At 39.3% G+C, this 15,000-nt stretch overlaps 2 protein-coding genes across 4 annotated transcripts in view; both read right to left on the bottom strand.

Moving 5' to 3' along the window:
• Positions 1-99, bottom strand: part of LOC137970947 (very long chain fatty acid elongase 4-like) — a 12,504-nt gene extending 12,405 nt beyond the window's left edge. The window contains exon 1 of one of the 3 annotated variants that reach the window (XM_068817617.1): positions 1-99. This exon is cut by the window's left edge and continues 428 nt beyond it. The gene's annotated coding sequence lies outside the window, so the exon portion shown is untranslated. The other 2 variants (XM_068817618.1, XM_068817616.1) reach the window with 2 other exon arrangements.
• A 1,955-nt stretch (positions 100-2,054) lies between these two features.
• Positions 2,055-15,000, bottom strand: part of LOC137972150 (very long chain fatty acid elongase 4-like) — a 17,735-nt gene continuing 4,789 nt past the window's right edge. The window contains exons 4-7 of the mRNA XM_068818988.1: positions 14,823-14,879; positions 11,993-12,107; positions 3,983-4,107; positions 2,055-3,039 (exon numbers count right to left, since the gene is read on the bottom strand). Coding sequence (XP_068675089.1) covers positions 2,776-3,039; positions 3,983-4,107; positions 11,993-12,107; positions 14,823-14,879 — 561 coding nt within the window. The 3' untranslated portion in view covers positions 2,055-2,775. The remainder of the gene's footprint in view (positions 3,040-3,982; positions 4,108-11,992; positions 12,108-14,822; positions 14,880-15,000) is intronic.

Raw genomic sequence — 15,000 nt, 5'->3', positions numbered from 1 at the left:
AGTCAATACTTCCAAATGCTTAGGCATTCAGGTGGATGAAACACTCGTGGGAAGCTCATATCTATGAAGTAGTCGGTAAAGTTGCAAAAGTACTTGCTGCCCTGAGGAGGCTAAGACCGATATGTCCCCAAAGTACACTAGTCACAATTTATAAGTCACTGATTCTTCCACATCTCTATTATTGCAGCGCTGTGTGGGGCGCCTGTATCGGTAATGGCCTCAGCTAAAAACTAGAGAAGTTACAAAACAGGGCAGCACGCATAATAACAGGGTCCAATTGGGATGTCAGATCTGCTCAGATTCTTCGTGCCCTCAAATGGAAAAGCCTCGCTGACAGGCATGATAAAAAAATGAAATCTTTAATTTTCAAAACAGTAATAAATAACCTTGTACCCGAATACCTGTCTGATAAATTCGCCAGTGTAAATACTATTCACAGACATAATCTTCGGGGCGCCAACACAACCTATTTATTCCACTGCCGAACAATGAGGCCCTCAAAAAGAGTTTTCGTTATATAGTGGCACAGTTATACGGAACAGTCTGTCAGCGGAGGCTAAGCAGGCCACTACTTAAATAGTTTTTATTCCGCCAGTGTATATTAGAAATTACATCATTTTTAGCGTTTAATATAAGATTTCTTAACAAAGCCCGTAATTTTTAAGTGTTAACTTTATTAATGTTAATGCGCACGGCTCTATCTTTAGAAGACCACTTTTTAGTGATAAGGATTCCATGGTCAAATAAAGATAGATATATGTTACAAAATGGTCCTAACCAGGTGCCCTTCAAAGTGGGCTGAATTGTTCTGTTGTCGTGGTGTCGGTGGCACGAAGTGCTCGTTCCCAATGTCGAAGCAAAAAAAAACCGCGACTTGTGAGGACAAAGCAAATTATTTTTTTGGCATGTACTTAAAAAGTACGGTTAAGACATCAAAAGCGCCGAGAACTTTGCAATGTCGTCCGCGGTCTACTTTCTTGTGTAGACAGACAAACAGACAGATAGACAGACAGACAGACAGATGGATAGATGGATAGATAGATTGATTGATTGATAGATTGAAACAGGACGATTCGAAGTCAACACAACATTTATAGGACGGCCCCTCTCTCACAACACAATCCATAATGATATCCTTTCCATTAAAGTGGGATCCAATCCCTTAACACCTTCCCCTCAGTAAAATTTACAATTTTACGTTCAACTGGTCTACGAAGCGCAGCGTGCAGGTGCTTTTACTAAGCGTCCCGAACGTGTTCGTTTGGCTGTAATCAGCGCCATCTTATTAGCGGTTTTAGCTGTTTTGGCACTTCGGTGTGTATTTTACGGAACTGAGTTTTGTGCTCTTTTTGAACAGGAACTACAGTTTGCTCTTGAGGCTTCTGTCTATCAGATGGCGTGTTTCGGGTGCCGACTTTCGTATCTGGTTTGAAATGTACACGGTTTCTTCGAAGCTCTTTGGCACCTACTTTAAAGTGCCCCTGTGATCAAAAAAACCACTTCTTTTTTTCCTTCAGATTTTGAAAGTGTGTTTGGTTAACACCTGACTGGCAAAATTTTGAGCTTTGATTTTTATCCAAAAGCCGTTTACTTTAAGTGTAAGTTTTGGATTTCACGGTCCGCCATTACTCACGTTCAAAACCGACCGATTGGACCTCAGACGGTTGGATCCAGGGAAAAGTGACGTCAGAGACTCACTAGCTTAAAATCTCAGCGTGTGAACGCAGCTTATTATATATGCAAAGCGTGAGTTTAAAAGTGTGAAAGCCCAAAATCCCCGCGCCGCATATTAATTCTGCGGCGTACACACGCATTGCATTCTTAAACTAGCGAGCCTTTGACGTCTTTTTCTCCTCGATCCAGCTCTCTCAAAAACATAATGTTAGTAATGGCGGACCATATAGGAAAATTACAGTTAAAAAAAAGAGGTGTCTTTTTGAAATCAAGGCTTAAAACGTGGGTCACTTAGTGTTTTGCTAACAGTAGTTTTGAAATCCAAAGAAAAATATGAATTGATTTTTTGGTCAAAAATGATATTTTTGCATACCATCGAGTGAAGGATAGATTTATATTCTATTTATTTATTTACCTCATATTAATAAATATTACAGAATATGGTATTATACACTTTTGAGTAAGGCCATGATTTAGTTACCTACTATATGCCATAATAAGTTTCTAAATTGAGTCCTAAACGCTACAGGCTCAAATAAATAAATAAAGGTAATATAGCACGGAATTTTCCTCCTTTTTATACATTTACATTATACTTAAAGTTAGCTTTATTACTTAGTTATCTTTCAATTCTATACACGACCCCGTAAGTCTTTGGCTTTATAACTTTTCCGCGTTGAAATAAAGTTATCAGATACCTTATCTTACGTTAACAAAATAGCTATAACAATAATTATAAGCTTTAAATATGTACGGTTCTACTAGCAATTAATTTCCACTCCACTTCAGTGCTTCTTCTCCAGCTCTTCAAACGATGTAGCACCTGTAAAGAGGTTGTAGCATTTCCAAACACTGATGAGTGCGTACGCGCAGAAGACAAAAGGACAGAGTTCAATTTCCGAAGAATTGCAACATCGCCACCTTGAAGTCAAAAGCTTAAACCGAGAGAGCCTCATACCATGAAATGAGCCCATTTCCTTTTGCCTCGGATAGGATGCACGAGAATATGGCTTAAGATTTCTTAAATTAAGTCAGGTCAAGTGTAGCTATGGAAATTAAAGAAAGATCTGTGAGACGACGGTAACCCTGGACACTCATGGTCTAAATATTCTTCTTTTCTTGGACTTGTTGAGGGCCTGCCACCCCATTCGCCAAAACGTCACTATTTGTCACAGCTTCTGCATTTGCCTTGTCTGGTTCACGTTTGCCATACTTCTTAGCAAAATAAGCATGGATGTAGAAATTTGAAAACAGGATGAGAAAAGAGACCATGTAGCCAATGAATGTGTATTTCATCCACAAAGGATAGTCACACTCGACATAAAGAGACGCCAAGGCATGAATTAAAAGAAGCAAAAACTGGGCCTGAAAGATGGAACAAAAAAAAAATGCGCTGTTTCAATGGTTACAAACCAATCAACATTTAACGACTAGGTTCAGTTATTTACACTTTTCTTAAGGCATTAATAATTCATCAAGGCAATTACCATTAATCGTCTGGATGTACACAGCAATATGTGCATGCTGTACTCGATATCCAAAGACTACAGTATACCATTCTCCACTGAGATTGGTATCAATACCACTTGATTAAATTGTGCGTATGTATCGTTTCATTTTATAAAAACGTGACGCTGCATAAGGTAATATTATTGTTTCATTGACAAGTCACATGAACCACTCACACTGACTCGTTTTTGGATCCACTACGGTTAGTGCGCGGCCTTGGTGCAAGAGGTCCTGAGTTCGATTCCTTGTTTCGACTTCTTGAACCTTTCCGTGTAGCTAAGTAGCTTTAAATACCCGTAAAACGGAGCACTGATGGAGAGGGGGGAGTAAAATGAGCGTACCGTAGACCTCAGGTTTGTCAGTTGAATTACTGTTACGAGTTATCGACGTTAAATATGGTTACTTTACGTGACATGACGTGACGTGACGTTGCGTGACGTTGCGTTGCGTTGCGTTGCATTGCGTTGCGTTGCGTTGCGTTGCATTGCGTTGCGTTGCTTTGCTTTGCTTTGCTTTGCTTTGCTTTGCTTTGCTTTGCTTTGCTTTGCTTTGCTTTGCTTTGCTTTGCTTTGCTTTGCTTTGCTTTGCTTTGCTTTGCTTTGCTTCGCTTTACTTTACTTTACTTTACTTCTTCCTTTCGCCTTGCAAAGTAAGAAGAGACGTTGACAACTACTTCCCAGGATCTCTACCGCTCCAGGGGAAGGAAAGGAGAGAAACCCAAGGGACGACGAGGTTGACAACATTTAGTGATTGTGACAGTTCATATGTATAAACTACTGCGTTTTAAAATTAAACCTACCATTTGAATCTGTGTTAGGTGTTTCTTCCACCAGAGGTACTTCCTCAAATAAGGCAGAGCTGACAATCCATAATAAGTGTACATAATGGCATGCACCATAGCATTGACCATGGCACCGAGAAAAGCTGTTTATGAAAAAATGAAAAAAACTATGACCTTTACCATGCTCTACTGGTAAGTATTTGCAGACAAAGAATAAAGAAGACATGATTAATTACCGACAGAGCAACCAGTTATCAGTCTGACAAAAAAAAAACTAATGGTACAATACTGAAAATAAATTCACTTCCCCCTATATTAATACAGAGAAAACCCGCGTACAAGAACCCAAAATTTAAGAACCTGTTAAACTACAATTTTCATTTTAAACTCCCTTTTGATAACAACCTATTTAGCCTAAAATTTGCAATATAAGTTCTTCTCTTACAAAAATGAAGCACAGATGAAAATACAGAAAATCATTTTAGGATTCAGTCAGAACTAAAATGCATACTCGTACTTTGGAAAGATAAATTTAAATTGTATGGTTATCATGTCAACTGTATTTTTCTATAGATAATTATTTAATACAGCACTATCAGGGTGAGACGAAATTCCAAGCATCTGGTTGCCCTTTCGGGCAAGCTGTAATTTCATCTTACTAACCCAAGTCTCTGAGGGGCTACTATCTCGAAAAAAGATTTGTATTCTTTCTTTTTCTCTCAAACTGCCTGCTAAACAATTCTGTCTGCTCCGAAGTTTGGCATCAGAAGAAAGCAACCAATAACGCGACAGTCGTGTTCAATTTGATGCTTGCCCGTCGGGAAACCCGCAATAAGAAAATGCTAACCCGAAACATCATTCCACTAGCCACGGGCTATCAGACAGCCTTTTTGTCCCACCCTGACTATACTTATTCCATGTCACATATGCCCTAGCTGTAGTGGTTATCTGTGCTGATCTCTACTGCCCCTATCAAATTAAAAGCCTACTTAATAACCTAAGTAGCCTAAAATCCCACTAAATACCATTTCTATAAGAACCTACTTAGGATAAGTTGGAAAAGACTTGGTTCTTATACGCAGGTTTTTACTGTATACAATCGAACCTCCACTAAAGGACACCTCTCGTAAGCGGACACCTCCCATAAGCGGACGATGAACAATAGATCAAGAAAATTTCTAACGAAATGGGTTCAGTTTTAACGCTTTAATTACACACTGACCTTGATAAAAGCAGTGTTTGAGTCTGAACAGTACAGTGCACATAAAAGGTAACGTTCCAGTAAGTTTTTTTTTTCATTACAGTACATCAAAGTTCTCTTTTTTAGTGCGAAGTCCGAAGGACGGAGTACTGTTAGGTTTAGAATAAGGCATGATACGTCGAGTAAGCGACATAATACTTCCTGATCAAAATTCCGGTGTCAGATGTCAATATTCCAAAGAGTCGGACACAATATGATGCCTTACTTGACGCAAAAGAGGTTGAAAATTCTTCGAATTCTTTGTTAGACCACGCGTAGTGGTGGGTAGGTATCTCGAAATATTTCATCTAGGGGTAGGCGAGTCTGCTGGCCTTTTGAGAACAAACTGGGAAATGTCGCTGACCTACTCCCCTAAAGATAATCTGTGGTCGATATCCGAAATCGTTGACGGCGAGAGTGTCGCGTTCTTAGAGGATCAGTCCGCCATTTTGGAAGTTCACATTGTACGGACGGACGTACGAGCTGCACAACAATTTTGTCAAAGGTAAAGAATTCTCGCTACGTATGAAAGGGAAGTTTTGGTCTACTTTGTTGCTTCTATTTTATCTGGAGGGTATCTACGTGCCTGCTTAACAACAACAAGCACATTTATGGCAACTAAATTACTATGTGAGCCTTTGTTTTACTCAAATGTGCCTTTGTCGCTTTTATTTTCCTTTGCTTTTAAGATTGGCAAATCATGTTGAAATAAATCCCATTGATCAGCGCTCTGGACCAAGGCCACTTCCTGTTTTCACTATACGTGCTCGTACCTGCAAGACTTCGCACTAACCGTTCCGTACCGCTCGTTTATCTTTTCTTTGAGCCAAGAAATGCATGGAACATGGACGAGACTGGCCAGTTTTGGAAAGTCCTTCCTGATAAAAGCCTCTCTGAGTGCGGAAAACGCTGTCGTGGTGGAAAAAACTCAAAAGAGAGGGCTACCTGGGCCTTTTGCGTTGGCGCGTCAGGCGAAAAAGAGGTCCCTATTGTTGTTGGAAAGAGTCGGAACTCACGCTGCTTCAAGTCATCAATTATAAAGGACACTTTACTGCCCTGTAAGTGCGATTATTTTTCCATTAGCAAGGCGTGGATGTTATCAGAAATCTTTGAAGAGATTCTATCGAGTCTAAACCGACGAATGAAGGGCGAGGGCCGTCACATACTCCTATTTTTTGACAATGCACCTTGTCACCCCAATTCGCTTATCAACCGCTTCTCAAATATCAAGATGGCTTTTCTGCCAAAAAAACACAACTTCGCGCGCACAACCTCTTGGTGCTGGAATTATCAAACCCTGGAAAGTGAAAACAAAGAGGAAGCTATTGAGCTTTGTCTGCAGCAAGATCGACGGACAGAAAACAGCGAGTGAAATCTTTAATGGCCATACAATGGGAGAAACAAGCCTGGGATGAGATCAGTCAATACACCATCGCAAAATGCTTTAACAAGGTCGTATTAGTCCCAGATGCTACTAGCATAGAAGGAGATGATGTTGATGACGATCCGTTTGAAGGCGAGGACATTCTGAGCTTAGACGAGTTGTGCATAAAGCTCGGCGAAAAATCAACAGCTGCCAAAGAATTCGTCAATGCAGATGAAGAGCTACCTAGCTGTACAGAGCCTATCGACACTGACAAACCATCTTGTAATGTAATGTAATGTAATGTAAATCTTTATTTAGACACGGAGAATGATCAGTTAAGTTAATAATTAAAAATTAAAACTTGTACAACTGCTTTACATGATTGCCGTGTGGGAATCCGATATCTCAGATACTTTCTTAATACCCCGTTTAAACTGCCCAATAGAACAAACGCTTTTTAAATCTTGGGGCAAGTTGTTCCACAAACAGGCCACGCTGTAGCAAAAACTTCGTTTTAAGTAATTAGTATTTGGCTTGGGCAGCGAAAGTTTTCCTTCAAGATTTCTTAGGTTATAATAATTAACGTGGCGTTCAGTGAAGAGACATTGAAGATAGTCTGGGGCAAGTTCATTCAATGTTTTATACATAATTAAAGCTTTCTGCTTTTTACGACGAAGAGACAGCTTCTCCCACCTAAGCATCGCGAGAAGGAGGTTGGAGCTCGTATCAAAAGGTGATTGAGTAATTACTCTGGTAGCGCGATTTTGTAATTTTTGTAATTTATCACTCAAACAGCCACTCATACCATCCCAAACCGGGCTGCAGTAATCAAAATGTGGTAATATTAAAGCATTATAAATTTGAACTGCAACATCCGTCAGAATAAAAGGTCGTACACGATTCAATGCACCAATGGCTGAAGAGTCTTTCTTGCTTATCTCGTCAACGTGGTTAGACCAAGAGAGTTGTGCATCAATGGTAAGACCCAGAGATTTAATATGGTCAACTCTCTTGATCGTCCTGTCATCGATACTTATATTAATCTCCTCACATTGGGTATTCAATCTCTGCCTAGATCCGATTATCATTAGCTCAGTTTTGGCCACATTTAAACTTAATTTGTTGGCTCTCAGCCAACAGGTAAGATTGTTAAGTTCAGAAGTCACTGCTAGTTTAAGATCGGCTACCGTTTTTGCAGATAAGGTTATACTGGTGTCATCAGCAAACATTCTCGGCGCAGCAACCCGCAGGCAGTTAGGGAGATCGTTAATGTACATCAAAAAAAGCAAGGGACCCAGGATGCTACCCTGCGGTACGCCACAAGTAACAGTGCTGGCAGTTGACAGATTTCCATTTACATTACACCTTTGGGTCCGATTACTTAGGTATGACTGAAACCACTTAGCAGTTGCCTGGTCAGCACCAAAGTAAGACAATTTACGTAAAATAATTTCGTGATCAATTGTGTCGAAAGCTTTTTTAAGGTCAATGAAGACTACTCCGTTCAGGAAGCCGTTGTCGATGTTAACAAACCAGCTATTTGTCGCCTCAAGCAAGGCCGTTAGGGTGCTATGTAAGGAGCGAAAGCGTGACTGACAACTTGATAACAATTGATTGTCATTTACGTATTGGTACAGTTGATCGTAAACAATTTTTTCAAAAACCTTCGAGACAACCGGAATAACGGAAATTGGACGATAATTGTTGAGGTCCGATTTTTCACCCTTTTTAAACACCGGAGTTACCGGGGCCATTTTCCATTCTGTTGGATAAATCCCAGTGATAATTGACTTTGTAAATATGGCGGTCAGCGATGGAGTAACAATACTAGCAGCCACTTTCAACCACTTAATTGGGATCATATCGAGGCCAGTGGCTTTCTTTTCATCAATATTCCTCAATAGGTTAAAAACAACGTCGAGACTAGGAGTTTTTAGATGAAATGCTTTATCAGTGTGTGAAAGGTAAAACTCGGGATTTACTTCTGCAGCAGGAACCTCTTGGGCTAACACTTGGCCAATATTTGTGAAATGATCATTAAAAGCTTCCGCCATGTCGCCAGAACTGCTTATTGTTCTGTTGTCAACTTGGATTTCTAAGATATTCGTCGACTTGCTAGTGTTACGTGAGGTTAACTCGTTAATGAGGTTCCATGTTTTGCGCGGATTCCCTTTGCTAACTTTCAAGTTATCAGAAAAGTAGCGCTTCTTTGCTTGTTTAATTGCATTATTTGCTTGGTTTCTAGCACATTTAAATTGCTCCCACATGTCATGATCATTCGATGAAATTGCTTTCTTTTTAATTAAATCTCTTCTATGTATTTTATTCAATAACCCTTTAGTAATCCACGGAGCCCGCTTTTTACTAATTCTTTTTAGTTTGCGTGGTGCGCGTTTGTCCATGCAACTAACAAACATTTGTTTCCATTTATGCCACATGTCATTTGGATCAGAACACAGATCAACACTCGACCATGGCATTTGTTCCAGATCATTTAAGAACTTGTTCTTTTGAAAGTGTTTAAATTGCCTCATTTCAATCATTCGTGGGCAAAAACGGTCATGATGGACTTTGCGAGTCATAAATACAAGAGAGTGATCACTGATCCCAAGGTGAATGACACCTGAAATTGAAACTTTCTCTGGGGAGTTGGTGATACATAAATTAATAAGTGTCTTAGAGACAAGAATGACGCGTGTTGGCTCAGTGATTAACTGACTAAGACCATAAATGTCAAAAATGTTTGCTAGATGAGAGGAAATATGAGCAGAAGCCTCTGGCAATAACTTGCAGTTAACATCACCAAGTATATACAGTTCCTTACTTTCAGCGTCAATTTTGTCAATTACATTTTCGAATTCATTGAAACGTTCAGGCGGAGAGTTTGAAGGTCGATACCAGGTGCCGACCAGGAATACTGAACTTCGTGGCTTACTAATTTCGACAATAAGGCACTCGAGGTCATCATTAATCAAATCATCACGTATTCGATAGTTAAGATTTGTGCGCAAATAGATACAAACACCGCCCCCTTTCCTCCCATTAATTCTACGGTCTTTTCTAACTATTTCGAAACCAGGTATGTAAACATCGCTATCACGAACGGTTGAGTCTAGTTTAGTCTCGTTAATTGACAAAATATCAATTTTGGAATCATGCATGTTCGTCAATGTGAGAGAGCAAACTGTTAATATTAAGGGAGGCGATGACCAAACCTCGGCCAAAAATACTAGAACAGTCGAACTTACCCCGGTTTTCGCGTGGACGGTCATCAGTCGAATCGGATTCCCAGACGGCAATGTCCTAATCTAAGCGTAAATAATTTATAAAATTCTGTGCAAGACGAGAGGTTCCAGACTTGTTTAAATGAAGGCCGCTACGATTTAAGTGATTCGAGGTAGAAATGTTTGAATGATCAACAAATCCGCAGCTCTTCCGAGTGCAGCAATCTTCGAGGATTCTGTTCACCTCAGCTATTTTGCAAGCCAAGGATTCATCGTCAGATCTACACACAAGACTTGATAACTCAATCTTTGCTGGAGATTCACAGCTAACCATCGTGGCCAGGTCGATTATTTCATCCGCACAAGCACGAGGGGTGTCGCAGGATCTTAGGCTATTAGTCCCCACATGAAGTATGATCTCGTCTGGATTCTTTCGTAGGAGTGGCTTTATAAAATCATGCATGTCTTCCGTTGTGCATCCCGGGAAGGAGGATATCTTAACTCTCGAATTCCTAGACATTTTATGGCCTTGGAGGTGCTTGAGAACAGAATCCCCGGCAATCATAACTTTCTTTTGGCGGTTAGGTCGCGCTTGATCGCGCTTTGTTGTCGACTCGGTTGATACAGATTGATTAGTCCTTTGCGTTGTAACATCGATAGGCCGGCACGAGGGTCTTCTGAAGCTTCTATCATCGTTATTTGCAGTACGGTTATACTCATTTCTCACATCCACTTGCTCTTCATTAATTCGACGAAGGGGCTCAAAACTGTTTCGAGTTTCGGTGATATCAGGGCGTACTGTCTTCTGGCTACGTTCACGATTTCCGTTTTTACCTCGCTTCTCATCCACATGGACCCAGCATTCGCTTGACTTTGGTTCTTTGTTTTCAGCATCGCTCTTTTCTTGCATAATGATGGTTAGTGCAAGCCTAAGGGATTCATTCTCTTGTTCTAAAGACAAAACGCGGCTCTCAAAGGTCAAACACTTTTCTTCCAAATCTTTGATTGCACTGTCTTTTTTAGAAACAGAGGATAATAACGTTACGCACCTCTTCTTGTAATCAAGGAGTTCGGAATAAGAAGCATTTTCATCTTGATGTTTGGTATTAATAATGGACAAAAGCTTTGAATTTTCTTCAACTGTTTTTGAAGTATCAATAAATCAAGTTTTAAACCCTCAATGTCGGTCACAATTTCTGAATTTAGTCGCTGTTGAGGACAATTTGGTGAGCTCTCATCGTCGATCGATGTTGCACCATTTAGGTGACAACTGTTGGCTTCCTCCGATAATGATGGCTGCATTGTTTGCTCCATTGATACCAAAGGTTCTGGGGCCTGTAAATCCGTTAAAGTTCCCGGCTTCTTTCGTACAAATTCTACTAGTTTGTCCTTTAGACCAGGGCCATCGCGTCCCTGAAAGTTCAGGGTTTGTTGTTTCTTGCTATACCAGTTAATTATTACATTACCGTTGGAACTTTTGAATTGTTTCGTATTGCCACCAGGCGTCAGCCACTTCCCTTGTAGTTTTAAAACAACCACAAAATTCTTAAGGGAATCCAAATCGTTCGACCACACCAACTTGTCGCCATTAAGACGAAGATATTCCAGTTCACAGGCCTCAGGTTCAAACGAACAAGACTCGGTTTTTGGAAGTGAGTCGCGATCATCATCAGAAGTACAAACTAGCTGTCCGTCCGCGGCCATCTATTTAATTTAATTTTCTTGGCGAGAAGATGACTGTCAGGAATTAAAACCTTGAGGACACAGCGATACTGATAATCCGTCAAGCAAGAGTTCAAGAAATGTTGACCAGGAAATCTGCTACGACGATGAAGGTGTTGACAACCTCCTCAAAGAACCCACTGTGAAATATGTAACAAACGCACGCCCTTCAAATGACCTAGGAGCTTTCGGAGTTCGCCAACTACCACGGTAACGAGGAACTTTCAAATACTCTGCTCAAAGTGTCGAATATCTTAAGAGACCATAAGATCAGGAAACCGCAAAAGCAGACATGCACTGATTGACAGTTACTTTTTACCAACATAAGGACACTTCGCGTTTGAAAATAACAATTATCTAATGTGAGCACCACAGTCCAGTCAAAAGTTATGTCCTCTTAAAGTCATTTTGTTCGGTGTACTGTACATGTATTCTAAAAGGTCAAATTGTACCACGCAGTACAAGACATCACTCACCTTGTCCATTAGGCACCCATTTGATACCAATCCACCAAAGACATACCATTGACGTATGATGATACACATGAAGGAATGATACCTGGTTATTCTTTTTACGAAGCAGGAAAAATATCTGGAACATTAATACAGAACATTTATTCCATACCACTAAATTAAATTTTCACGACTTGTAATATATGCCTTTTCAATGTTGAGGGAAAGCCTGAGTCACAATCAAGAGTGATGTAAGTGAAGCTTATAAATGTAAGGAAAAACACTAGTAAACTATTACACAACTTAAATGCAAATTAAAGAAAATTATGAAAGAAAATTGTTCACTTGAACAAGTTTACATTTTGGGCTTAATTCTGAACTGATCAAGGTATGCAAATGCAAGCATATTCGATAAATTAAAATACCACTTCCAACCGAGCGTATCCTCTGTGTAAATACTTGCAAAACTCACAAGTCCATGTATAAGATCTCCTTGTTGTCTACTCTTTTACTAAGTACTTGCGACCATGTTGCTTTCCTCCTTTATTCAAAGAGGTAGAGGCCAACTAGAAAGCTTTTGATCTCTTGCAACTTAGGACAGTTAAATTCCGGGGGGGACTCCCATATAAAAAGGACGGGGGTCACAACTCATTGTCGGAAATTTTGAAAAGAACCCCTACGAGGTACATCTACCAAGATCCTGTCTTGGTATGGCATGAAATTTTTTTACCCCTAGGAGGTACCAAATTATAGCTTTTAATTAGAAAAAGTAAAAAAAAAACTAATAGTTAATTATCAAAATGTCTCCTGTCATAATCTTTCAGCTCAGTACCCTAAAAGGTAGCGCTAAAGCTCCCGCTGTGGATCTTTTGAGGCTGACCACCATAAGAGGTACCAAAACCGCTTTTTTAACCCCAAAAATGTACGACAAGCACCCCTGTCTTTTTTATATGGGGATCCTCCCAACGGGGGTTAAATATTAAGGAACCTTTCAACTATTTTAATATCCTTTCCCGTTTGGTAGGCTTTTCACTCAAATGATCTAAAGTAATGCAAATTAGTGCAATTAAAACAAATCGAGCAAATTTGATAGTGATAGTAATAATAATAATAATAATAATAATAATAATAATAATAATAATAATACTTTAATTTACTTGATTATCATTATTTTTCCAGGGTATAAGACTGCCCAATGGTCTCCTTGAATACTACATGTAAGGCTGAAACAGAAATTAATACTGGACTTATAATATCCAATGATAATCAGTTGTATAATTTATTTCTTTTTGTTCATGTTACTCAACAGCCAGGAAGTCTGTATTCGGAAAAACTGAGTCAAGACAAGATCTTAGATCTCTTGCTCTCATCCTGTGTCCTAGGGCATATCTTACCATATTTGGTCAAGAGAATGCGCAAAATGAGACGAAACACGGGAAGAGAGCGGTACTCAAGACTTATACAGTACAGTGCATGTAAAGACAGAGGACATACACTGTAGTTCTACTTCTTGCAAAAATTGAAACAATCTAGGGCTGTAATTGCAGCAAGATTCCTGAGCAACTTCTTCTGAGAAGATTATAAGATACCGTATTTACCTGTGTATAAGTCGACCTTTTATGGCCTCAAAAGAAGCTCCAAAAATCACCCTCGACTTATACACGGGTCAAAGATTTTGAGTAAGTAATTTATTCAAAATTAACTTAATAATGTTGTCTTGGGCATAACGAATGCAATGGACAAAAGCCGACGTACATTGTAAAAGACTTCAAAATGAATGACAAAAGACTTCACAATGAATGTAAGCAATTCCAGTTGAAATAAAAAAGGATTTGTCCAACTCTAAATATGGAAGATACTCACAAGCACAAATATGAAATAGACACTGGAAATTTTCGTTTTCCAAAGGCAGAAAGCTCTATAAGGCATTTCTGTTTCTTCGAATAAAACACGATCGTTCAACGGCTTAGTAACCTGGCGCAATACCTCATGTTTGCGTGAAAATGCTGGTTGGTAATGATTGTTTTTTATTCTTTATACAAACCTGGCAGATTTAAATGCTTTTGCAAACTTCGTATTGTTTGGTTTATGAGTTTTGTTTTGTTTGTCATTTGAGAAATTGTAAGTCAAGGACCAATTAAACCTTGCACATTTTCGCATCATTCGCAAGTTATTTTCAAAGATTGACTCCTGCTTCTGTGATATTGCATTGTGCTTATCCTCTAAAGCCCTTTATCCTCGAACAACGAAACAGGTGAGTTTGAGGTTTACATGTTCAATTTTCAGAGAACTTTTTTGAAACTCAAGGACAAAACGCCCGCATATACAACAGCTGCTGAACAACAAAACTATTAAGCGCTTGAGGCCCTGATTTTTTTGTGTATCCACATTTCCAGAAATCAAAGAATACAAGATTAGTGTCCCATGAACATTTCACAAAGAAATTAAGAAATTGCTTTTTTTGCCATCAAAAATGGGAGGTCGACTTATACATGGGATCGACCTATACACGGGTAAATACGGTATGTATTAAACAGGTTAAAACAATAATTTGAAAGAAAAACAGAAACATTTTCAGTACTAGAACAATAATATAATAGTTTATGTTCAAAACATTGCCAAGAAGGAAGTCCTTAATAATTTACAACTCATCACCCAACCATACCACCTGCTGTGAGCAAAGCAGACAAGAAAAATTTTCTCATTTCCAGAACCAATTCGATTTCTAGATTTGCAGGAATACCAGCTGCCCACTCAATTGCACTACGAAAAAAAAAAAACATGTACTTGTATCCCTGAGTCACCATGATTGTTGAAAGACTCTAGGATAATACCAAATAATATGTATACTTACAGTATCTAGTAGTTCAACAAATTTGGAGAAATAAAACCACCACAAGACAGAGGTAACCTAAAATTTGAGGAAACACATACATGTATTTAGTGCAGAGATGTCATTTAGGGACCGTAACCTGTAACACCTGTTACAGCTGAGCCCAGTCAATGTTACGGGTGATGGTTGCTGCAGAATG

The sequence above is a fragment of the Montipora foliosa genome, chromosome 9 (assembly GCF_036669935.1).
Source record: "Montipora foliosa isolate CH-2021 chromosome 9, ASM3666993v2, whole genome shotgun sequence".
Classification (NCBI taxonomy): domain Eukaryota; kingdom Metazoa; phylum Cnidaria; class Anthozoa; order Scleractinia; family Acroporidae; genus Montipora; species Montipora foliosa.
This window is presented reverse-complemented; position numbering and strand designations above follow the sequence as displayed.